Source organism: Mirounga leonina, unplaced genomic scaffold (assembly GCF_011800145.1).
Source record: "Mirounga leonina isolate KUSES-001 unplaced genomic scaffold, KU_Mleo_1.0 Mir_95, whole genome shotgun sequence".
Classification (NCBI taxonomy): Eukaryota; Metazoa; Chordata; class Mammalia; order Carnivora; family Phocidae; genus Mirounga; species Mirounga leonina.
The window spans coordinates 441147-451747 of record NW_023270865.1 but is presented as its reverse complement, the minus strand read 5'-3'; the positions used below and the strand labels follow the sequence as shown (position 1 = coordinate 451747).

Here is a 10601-nt window from a genome sequence, read left to right as displayed (position 1 = left end):
TCACACCCAGAGGAGACTGTCTGACGGGAGAGGGCTCACACCCAGAGAGGACAGCTGACGGGAGAGGGCTCACAGGCCTGGTGCCCCCTTGCTCAGTAGCAGGAGCTTCAGCTTCCTCTTCCAGGTTGCTGTGAGTCGCTGGGTGGAGGTGGACACCTGTCCGTGCTGTCCAGGCTGGTGGGGATCCTGCATGAGCTCATGCTCCGGGGAGGGCAGAGGGTGGAGTGGGGCCATGTGAAATGCCCCTGCGCAAGCCAGGCCCACAGACTCTGCATCTGCCGTGATACGGACTCTTGTTTAACTATTTGGTGAACTGTTCCTCCAGGGCATGTGTCAGGAGGGCACTGTTAGTGGGCAGTAACTTCCCCTCAGTGACTTAGGATCCAGCACCAAGGTGAGAGTATGTCTTGGCAGAATTTGAGGGCCTTGGTGTCTTAGGTGGTAGATCTCCCTTAAAATACCAGAGATGGCTCTTCTATGTTTATTTTAAAAATAGCCATACATTGGGCGCCTGGGTGGCTCAGTTGGTTGAGCGACTGCCTTCGGCTCAGGTCATGATCCTGGAGTCCCGGGATCGAGTCCCGCATCGGGCTCCCTGCTCGGCGGGAAGCCTGCTTCTCCCTCTGACTCTCCCCGTCTCATGCTCTCTCTCTGTCACTATCTCTCTCAATAAATAAATACAAATCTTTAATAAAAAAAAAATAGCCATACGTTAGCTATTATGTCTTAGTATCTTTAAGCAACAAATGGGCATGGACAGTTTGTGCGTGGCGGGGCGTAGGTCTCGGGCAGCATGGCATTGTTTCTGTAACGATGCAGAGCAGGAGCTTGACACAGGAGAGGTGCAGGGGGTCCTGGGGCAGCCGCAGAAGGAAAGAGAACATGCTGGCTTGGAGTCTGCCATGCTGTTAAGTGTGGTCCCTGAGAAGTAGCCGTGAGCACTTCAGATCCCGTGTGTCTGCCTGCTGCAGGGACCTGTCCCACGTGCCCTCAGCGGCACCCACTCCTGAGCTCACCCCGGTGGTGGTGGGTTGCAGTGTGGACTGGACACAGTGTGGTCTCGCCTGCTTCCCGGGGAGAGCGGGCCTGTCCCACCTGTGGCCGCAGGGCACGGATGCCCCTGTCGCTCCCTTGAGTTCAGTAGCTGGTGTTAACTGCCCACCAGTGACATCTCTCCTTCTCTGCCTGGTCTCTACCTGTCTCCCGCAGGCTGGGGACTCGCTGGGCGACGGCAGCTCCGTCCTGGACTTCATGTCGATGAAGTCCTACTCTGACGCCTCTTTGGACATCTCCATGCTCGGCTCTCTGGGTAGGTTGTGCTGGGCATGCTCACATCATCAGGCTCCGCTGGAAGAAGTGGACCTGCTCTTGTCTCTGGTGCTGCATTAGTCTGCTGGGCGGTCCCCAGGGGCACAGGCTGGTGCACTGAGGCCTGTCCTTGCTTCCAGGAGTCTGGCCGCCGTCCTCGGGACTCCCTCCCAGATGGTCCCAAAGCGGGGTTGCCCCAGTGGCCTTTCGGATGTCAGGCTCCATGTGAAGGATTGCCGGGGTCCCTCAGCCTGGTGGTTCATGCAGGGATGGGCTGCCTGCTTCGACTTGCTGTTCGTGCGTTGGTGTGTGCACGTGCGTCCCCACGGCCCCCACCACGCGAGACATCCTCTGTGCTCTGCATGGCACTCGGGCTTTTGGAGTGTCCCTGGCCACCCACCTCCCTGATGACCAGTGGTTCTCGTGGTGCTCCTCCTCCTCTCCCTTACTTTGGACACACCTGAGCTTTACTGTGGGGCTTCTCACCTGAGAGCAGCCCCCCCCCCCACCATTGCGTGTGACAGTGTCTGGAGACATCTTTGGCTGTCACACTTGGGGTGTAGCGCTTCTGACATTGAGGGGTGGGGGCCAGATATGCTGCTAAACATTCTGAAGCACAGGGAGCAGCCCCCCAAGAACGACCCAGCCCCAGGGGTCACTGCTGCCGAGGATGAGAAACCCTGCCTACGTCAGAAGTGGGTGTCGTCAGACCTGCAGAGTGTATGAGGGCAGGTCTTGCTTTGTTACCCAGCTTAGCAGGCTCTGCCTTTGGTTAGAGTGTTTTTAGACTGTATTTAGTGCAGTAACCCTATCCAGTTCAGGTCTAATGTCTTGCTACTGGTGATTTTCCCAATTGTTTGCGGGTCCCCCGCCTACTTCCCCGTTTGCTGGTTCCCTAGGACTCCTGGGATTTGCGGCTCTGGTTTGTTAGAGCAGAGGGACAAACCGGGATCCACAGAGGGACAGGGTGCACGGGATGATTCTGGGGGGGGACCAGGTGGCACTTCCAGAGCCCTCTCTGCTTGGCACGTCTGCAGATCCCAGGCTCCTGGAAGCAAAGCAGGTGTTCAGTGGAAACCACATCGATTGCATGGACAGTTGAGGTGCAGGGAGCTCCTCTGTCACTGCAGTGGTAGGGACCCTTTGCGATCCAAGTTCACCAGCCAGGGGCCAGCTCTGCCTTGTGGGCTGGTGGTCTGAGACTGCAGAATTAACACTCTGCCAGCTACTCTTTGTGTTTAAGACTTTCTCCTTTTTACTGGGTTTTAGTAGTTTGGTTATGACTTGCTTGGGTGTGCTTTTGTTGAGATTGATCTTCCCAGGTTCGGTTCAGTTTGTTGGCCCCGGGGGTTTGTAGAGTTCATCAACTCTGGGAAGTTGAGCCATAATTGCAGCAGTCACCTGGGCCCCGGTTCTGCCGTTTGTCGCGAAGTCTTCTCTGCTTCGGGTGTGGCCGTCCCTTCCGCTGTGGCTGGCTTGCCGTGGCCCGTCCCAGGGTGGGGTGCAGGTCGCTAAGGACACCCTTCTCTCCCTGTCCAGGGGCTCCATCGGTTTTTCCAGCGTCTCCCCTTCTGCCCTTGCCGTTGTTTTCCTCTGCCTTTTGAGGAGCCAGTGCCCGGTCCCTGATGTCACGCCCGTCTTGTTCATGCCCTTCCTCCCTTGTTTGGTGGGGCCGTTTCCCTGCCCTCCGCTCTCCGGTAGCCGTTCATCACAGGCCAGACTGCGGCTCCGCTGTCGGGTGCTGTGTTGGGTCTTGTCTGACAGGCCATCAGCGACTTGTAGCCATCGGACCCTGTCCGCGTTTTGCTTTGAGATGTTCTTAGGGTGGCCCCAAGCCACATTTAGTGTAGGCGGGACATAGTCCCACCATGGGGCCACAGATTATTGCAGACATGTGTGAACTCCCTGGTGGGGCTGTGTCCTCTCATGCACACACAGGTCCCTCTGGGCCCAGACGTGGGAGCTCTCCAGGCCGCCCATCTTCACCAGCCCTCAGCCTGCCCACTGCCCAGGGCTCCCCTGGCTCTGGCCTGTGCCCTGTCCCGGGGTCTGCAGGTCTCTAGCACACACTGTCCTGCTTCTTACTTGTTTATGCCGGTGGGGGTGGGGGGCAGCAGCTCTGTGTGAAATGGCTCAGATTTGACGTGGCACCTGCATTCTTGTCCACCCCGGCGGCCCGGCCCCGCCCCGCCCAGCTTCGCGCACGTTGCCTCCCATCCCAAGCGTGCACAGAAGTGAGGGAGAGACCGGCATGCTGTGCTGGCCCAGGCAGCCGGATGCCTGATGTCCGTTCGCCCTGTTTGCACAGGGAAAGTGAAGAAGGAGCTGGATGCTGACGACAGCCACTTGAACTTGGATGAGACAGCGAAGCTCCTGCAGGATCTGCACGAGGCACAGGCAGAGCGTGGGGGCTCCCGGCCGTCCTCTAACCTCAGCTCTCTGTCCAATACCTCCCCCTCTGACAGGGACCAGCACCACCTGGGTAAGGTGGCCCTGGTCCCCAGCATCTGTCTTACTGTGCAGGTGCTGGGTGGCATCTGGGTAAAGGGCAGGAGCGCCGGCAGTCCTGGCACGTCGGAGCTGATGCAGGCTGCGTGTCCAGCCTCCAGGACTCCGAGGGCCCTCCTTCCTCTCCAGGACGCCCCCTGCCCCCTGGGGTTCCGAATAACCACTCCCTCGTCAGGCAGCTGCATGGGGGTGAAGTGTTTGAGTGGAATTTACTCCGTGTTAGGCATTGTGGGTCTTATCTGTAAGGTGCTGGCCTTCCCCGTGTCAGGAGCCACATCCCAAGGCCCTTGGACTGGGCAGAACGAGGCCCCAGATGCTGACAGGCATGTTGAATTCACCTTTGGGGATGTTTGTTTCTTCCTGCTGTTCCCGTTTTTAGTCCTGAAACAGGGTGTTGAGAAGTGCTTTGTTCTACCAGGACCCTGATTTGGGGAGAGCAGGTGACCTTCCTTGGCCTGGGGCCTTCTCTCTTTAATGAGTGACAGGGTGGGTAGGTGCATGGACCCCACCAGGATTTCGGCCCGTCCAGGAGGGGAACGAGATACTGCTCCCTGGCCTCTGGAATCTGCTCAGTGAGCTCCCCATGCCGTTCTTCCAGTCCCTGATCCCAGCAGTGACTCTGCAGGGCACCTCCTGACCTTGGGCAGTTGGGGGACGCTTAACAGCTATAGACGTTTGAGTCCCAGCCCGGGGAGGTGAGGGGGTGGCCTGGGCCCCAGGAGAATGAGTCACAAGGACATGTTTCCAGCCGGGGCTGAAGCACAGCGTGTGTGCAGACCCGTCGTGTGAACGCCCCATCTTTCCCGCACTTGCAGGAAGTCCTCGCCTCAGTGTTGGGGAGCAGCCGGAGGTGACCCATGACCCGTACGAATTCCTTCAGTCTCCAGAGCCTGCAGCTTCTACGAAGAGCTAGCCTTGTAGTCTTCCATTATTTTTTAAATTTTTTTATCTGCACGTACAGAGTTTTTGTCTTGAGACAAAGACTTTCCTTTTGTCCCCTTTGGCGAGTGGGAAGCAGCCCCGGGGAGGTGGTGAGTTGTGTCTGATATCATGTCGGCCGTGCTCAGATCCAGCGTTTCTGTGCACAGCCCTGTGAATCCTGAATAGTGGAGATCACACAGAATGGTGTGTGGCCGATGCGGTCGAGCCGGTGTGTGTCTGAGCTTTGCGCTGTCTGTAAAGCCCATCCGCGCGGCTGGCCTGGACACACCTTCCTGCCCCAGCGCCCTTCCTGAGAGCCCCTTGGGAAGCAGACGTACCCATGGCAGGGTTCCTGCCTGTTCTCTGCCCTGCCTGCCCCCCACGCCCCTGCGTCTCCGAGGGAGGTCATGGGGGGCTGCACCCTCCTGGCCCGGGACAGGCTCCGTGCTCCTGTTTCCTGTGCTGGTCAAGGCCTGCCTTCTGCTGGAAGACCACATTGCCTCCCAGCCACGGCCACGTGCTGTGTCTGGAGACCTTTCTGTCCCAATGTGTTTACTGGATGCCTGTTTACATTTGCGAAACAGAGATCTCAATAAAAACACAGAGTGATTGCGTGTAATTGTTAGTAGCGCCGTAAGTATCCAGTTAGTGACCTTTTAGTGAAAACCTTTGTCAGGAGAGGTCGACGGCGTCCGTTCGTGATGCTCGCCATCTCCCCTCTCCTCTGCGTCTGGCCCAGGTCTCCCCCTGCAATGATGTCCGACTTGACTCACCCCACACAAGTTCTGCTTGTGTTCCTTTTTTAGAAAACAAAATTAGGGGCTGTTACGTCCTGGGGTGGAGTCAGTCCTGGGAGAGAGTGTGGACGTGAGGCAGTGGGCAGCGCGACGTGCCCCAGCCCACGAGGCCACTGCCTGCCGGGTGAGCAGGGCCCCTCGCGGACGTCAGTAAGAGGTCGCCCAACGTTGCACAAGCAAGGCCGTGAAGGCAGAGTGCCGGCAGAGGAGCAAGTCCCCTGGGAGGGTGAAGCCCACGGTCAGGCTGCAGACCTGCCCCCAGCGCCCCAGGTCTCTCTTTCCCACCGTGGCGTGGGGGTGCGCTCTGCCCCGCCCAGGGCTCCGAAGGTGAGGTTCTGGGCAGGGTGTGGCCCTGGGTTCTGGTGCTGAAGTGGCCTTGCTGAGCCCCCGTTTCTCCCTGGCCCTCAGCCGGAGTTCACAACCATGCCTCCGTGACAGGGACGTGGCACATGTTTGCAGGACCTGCTGAGACCGTATGAGCCGTGGAGCCCCAGACCCACCCCAAGGGAGTAGTCTCCAGCTCGAGGGCCCCACAGATGTGCCGGCATCTGGAGGTGCCGCTCCTCACAAGCCTGTACTGCAGACGGGCAGATCGGGCTGGGCAGCTTGGAGACCCTGCTCTGGGCACGGCCTCTGCAGAGCCAGGGGCTGCTACTCAGAAGGCCACACGCCCGGCGGAAGGGAAGACCAGGGGGGCGTCTGAGGACAGGAGGGCCCTCCGACCGATCTTTTTATTTCAGTGAAGGTCACATGATCTGAAATTAACCACTGACTGCTTTAAAGTGTGCAACTGAGTGGCAATTGGTGCATTCACAGTTTTGTGCAACCAACACTTCTGTTGAGCTCCGGAATATTTCCATCACCCCGAAAGGAAACCCTGTCCCCATTAGCAGCGCCCTTCAGTCCCTCCTGGAGCCCCTGGTGACCACTCTGCTTTTGGCATCCATGGATCTTCCTGTTCTAGTGGAGTCTTACGCTACGTGGCCTTCTGTGTTTGGCTCCCTTCCCTCAGCACAGTGTTGATGTGTCAGTTTGGGCCCAGAGACCCCCTCCCCTTGCCACAGACCCCGTCTGGGCTCAGGCTGCTCCTGGGTATGTCACAGCCATGAAGCGGGTCCTGGGGCTTGGGTTACCTCACTGGGCCCTCTGCTCGAGGAGGCCGGCAGGATCCCGGTCAGAACCCACAGATGCTCTCGGCGGTCAGATAACTGAGCAGGTGCCCAAGGTAGGGGTGTCCCTCAGAGCCACGCGAGCCAGGCATTGGCCACAGACCGCACAGCAGGACCATGGCGCCTCGGCCACCATGTCAGCAGGACATGCCAGGGAGAGGGGCTGTCTGGGCCGACAGTGCTGGATGAGGGGGATTCATCTTCCTGCTCTCTTCCTGCTGGAAGCTACACTCGGAGCAAGACCAGCGCTCGGGGGTCCACGCACGTCAGCGTGTGTGCACGTGTGGGCTCCTATGTGCGTTTGTGTTCACGCACGTGGCGCGCCTGTGAGCGCGAGCATGCACGTTTAAGCCCGGGCACATGTGCGTGCATGTTCGTGTCAGTACCTGTGTGTAGACGTGTGCGTGTGAGGGCCTGCGCCCTGCCTGTCCTGCACTCCGCCTCGTTCCCCCACCTGCCCCGCGGTGTCGACCTTGCGGGGGTGGGCAGCTCAGCTGGGTGCACAGGGGGATTGCGGGCAGGCTCAGAGAAGCACCGCCCGTGATGAAGTTCGTGACTGACCTCGCTGTCAGGCAGGGTGATAATCGTCCTGGGGGGTGCTCCGCGCTCCATAAAAACTGTTGGCGCGGCTGCTGAGGGAACAAGAGTGGGTTGCGACGTGGGGGCCGATTGCACGCTTTCCCGTTTGACTTTCTGGGCACGCAGTTGTGCGTGGGGAAGGTCCTGGTTGCCCCGGGCAGGGGGCTTATGCATGCTCTGGTTTTATGTCTGTTTCTTAATAGGCCCTGATGTTTGTAGCTTCTAAAGTTATTTTCGTGGAGCGGAGGTGTCTCTGAGGGAAGGTCATTTCTCAAAGGCATGAGAGGCTCAGGTGGTTGTGGCTCTGGGTCCGCCGTCTGCAGATTCGGGGTGCCCTGGGGTAGTGCCTTGCCGGCCCCACTCCTCGGCGGCCTCCTCCAGGGTCTACTGTTGAGCTCACAGGCCCCCCCATGAGGCAGCCTGCGCGCAGTTGTATCTGGACAAGCATGTTCTGTGCAGGAGGCGGAGACGTTGCTCATCACTTTGAAGGTCTGTGAAGACACCTTCCAGCGTCTCGAGCGAGGCATCGCTGCGAACAGGGACCATGGCCTTGTTGCCAACGCTCGCACATGTTGTCCGAGACAAGGCCTTTCGAAGGTGAGCGCGCCCCTGCCTTTATGTTCAGCCCCCGCCGTCCACAGCCTCTGCTGTACCCGTGGCTGGGTTCTTGGGGCCCTGAGACCGTGGTCAGGCAGCCTGGTTGTCTGCCCTGGGTCTCTCTGGTGGCGCATTGGCCTGGCGGACAGTGGACGGTGGTGGCCGGCGGCCCAGCTGCAGAGTCTGTGGCTCCTACCTCACAGGGACACGGTTCCAGGTGAAGGTCAGCGCCCTGTGGTCCGCCAGCGCCAGCCCAGTCCTGCCCACGTGCAGGTGCTGGTGTGCAGGGTCCACAGGAGGTGGCCACTCTCCCCACTGCCTGGCTCCCCGGCCCCCAGCCCCCTCACTCCTTGGGGCCCCTCATCTGGGGCCCTGTCTCCTCCTGCCTACCTGTGGTCAGACCAGGCTGCCAGGATCAGCGTCCCCATCATCCCCATGGATGTTTTGCTCCTTGAGATCTCCTGGGACATGTTGGGCTGGAGGGACAACAGGCTGGGTGGAGCAGGACTGACCCAGACATGAAGACGGCCTCGGCACCAGCCACGTGGCCCAGCTCCCTGCCCAGCAGAGAGGTCCCCAGGCTCCCCAGGAGGGCTCTCTTGGCTGCTCCACACTGACCCCTGGCCCCTGCCCACTGGTTTCTCTTCATCCTGGGCCTGGCCCAGCTGCCTGGTCAGAGGCAGACCCCCTGGCCACCGCAGGGGCCATACACAGCCCACCCGGCTTGGGTGGCTTCCCCAGGGAGGCGTGTGTCCCCCACCAAGGAGGGGTCGGGATCTGAGAAGGCCATGTGGGGGTCCTTGGACCCACATGGGCCCCGGAAATGTCCTGCACTTGACAGTTGAGACCCTGAGGGGAGGGGAGAGGCAGGGAAAGGGGCTGCTGAGCCATCCTCAGGAGAGACCCCTTCCCGGCACACTGTCCACATGCGCTTCACCCCCGCCTCTTCTCCTGCCCTGGCCCTTCTGCGGCTCCTGAAGGGCAGACTCGGGACACTGCTGTCCCACCCGACCTGGACGGAGCACGCGAGCCTGGGTCCCCGGAGCAGACTTGGCCAACAGGTCAAGTGTCACGAGGAACCTTGAGATCGATGCCCTGGCCGCTGAAGCAGAGGTTGGGGGCCAGGAGCCTTCTGCTGGTTTGCCGAGGGGCTGCCGTGGGAGGTGGTGTAGTCGGAACTCGGGACCGTGTAGATGGACTCCGGCCTGGGGGTGCTGCCCACCAGCCCGGCCTGTCTGGGACCCCTGTGCCTTCTCTGCACCCCCCTCCCCCCAGCAGGCAGTGGGGGCTCAGGGGGGCCAGCCCTGGCTTTATGAGGCACGTCCTTGGGTTCTGTCACTGCCATGGCGACCAGGGGTCCTCACTTGGGTCTGGGTCCAGAGAGAGGCCCATGCCTTTCTGTCTAGCCTGGACCGGTGATCGGGTGGGGCAGACGGAGCAGGCGCTGGCTCCCGGGGAGGTGGGTGCCTTCTGCTTCTGCTGCGACCAGGGAACTCGCAGGCGTAACCTCCGCGCATCCCAAGTGGGACAGAGCGCAAAACGGTGATTCAGAAGCTGTGAGGACCTGTGTCGGGCGACGGGGTTCTGGTCACGTGTGCGCAGTTGTGTCCTAGGTATGCAGGTGGGGGTGCCCAGGACTCCGGGCTCTTGGGAGCACGGTGGGACAGGCAGGAGGAGGAGGGACCGTCTACAGCTGCGCGGGGCCCAGATGGCCCCTGCACGAAGCTCCTGCCAGTTGGCCATGCTTGTGTTGGGGACGCGGAGGTGACAACGGCTCAAGGCAGCATCACAGCACCAGCTCACCTTGCACCGAAACAAGGGCTAGAACCCTCAGGGATGACAGAACACAAACGTCAGGGACCGAACTTGGGCTCAAAGGGGCCCCGGGCCCCACCAGGGCTGATCCCCCGAGCCCACTGCCTCGTCTGCCCAGTAGGGGATGACGATGCTCCCGTCCCGCAGACAGTCCAGAGGACCAGTTTCAGCAGTTACAGAAGGAGTAAATGAGGGCCCAGCCCAGACTGCACAGGGCTGTCAGGGAGGTCATCCAGAGAGATGACACCAGGACAGGCTCGAGGGGCAAGATGGCTGTTAGTGGGGGTGGGGGGACGCGGTTCCAGGCCAAGGAAATAGCCCAAGAAAGGTCGAGAATGAGAAATGAGTCCAGAAACCCTGTGTGCCTGGGATGTGCATCGTGTGGTGTGTGTGGTGTGTTACATGTGTGTTGCGTGTGGGGTGTGCGTGTCTGGGGAAGGTGGTGTCTCCACGGTGTCTCGTCCACACGCGGAGCGCGCATTAACTGTGCCCATTTCGCCCCAGGAGGAGACAGGAAGCGCCACATTTGTTGGGAGCCTAGTGTTTGGGTGCGGGTTTTGAACTGATGGGATCCCCCAAGGGCTAAGGATCGAGCCAGAAGGTACGCGCTTGCCCTCCGGCCGAACTTCAGACCAGGTGAGGGGAACACGCGGTTTTGGTGAGTGGAGGTGTGGGAGCCAAGCGCCTGCCGTGGGGGGCGGCCCGGACGAGGCTGCCCCACTGCCACCCACGTGTGCTCCCTCCAGGACCCCTCATCCGCCAGGGCCCGCGCAGCCGCGGAGCCCGCAGGGACGGACTTCCGCCGCGCCCGCCCCGCTGCTGCCCGTGCTGTGGGTAAGTGCGCCTCCCGCTGCCGCTCGGACCACGGGCCTGGGGGGTGACCCACGTGCCGTCCTCATGCCTGAGC

At 60.7% G+C, this 10601-nt stretch overlaps 2 protein-coding genes across 7 annotated transcripts in view; both read left to right on the top strand.

Moving 5' to 3' along the window:
- BRD9 (bromodomain containing 9) overlaps positions 1 to 5362 on the top strand; it is a 23296-nt gene extending 17934 nt beyond the window's left edge. Inside the window, exons 12-14 of the mRNA XM_034998876.1 lie at positions 1210 to 1309; positions 3617 to 3790; positions 4632 to 5362. Coding sequence (XP_034854767.1) covers positions 1210 to 1309; positions 3617 to 3790; positions 4632 to 4729 — 372 coding nt within the window. The 3' untranslated portion in view covers positions 4730 to 5362. The remainder of the gene's footprint in view (positions 1 to 1209; positions 1310 to 3616; positions 3791 to 4631) is intronic.
- A 1439-nt stretch (positions 5363 to 6801) lies between these two features.
- LOC118006279 (probable palmitoyltransferase ZDHHC11) overlaps positions 6802 to 10601 on the top strand; it is a 45109-nt gene continuing 41309 nt past the window's right edge. For 5 of the 6 annotated variants that reach the window (XM_034998873.1, XM_034998874.1, XM_034998872.1 and 2 more), the window contains exon 1: positions 6802 to 10528. The gene's annotated coding sequence lies outside the window, so the exon portion shown is untranslated. The remainder of the gene's footprint in view (positions 10529 to 10601) is intronic. The other variant, XM_034998871.1, reaches the window with a different exon arrangement.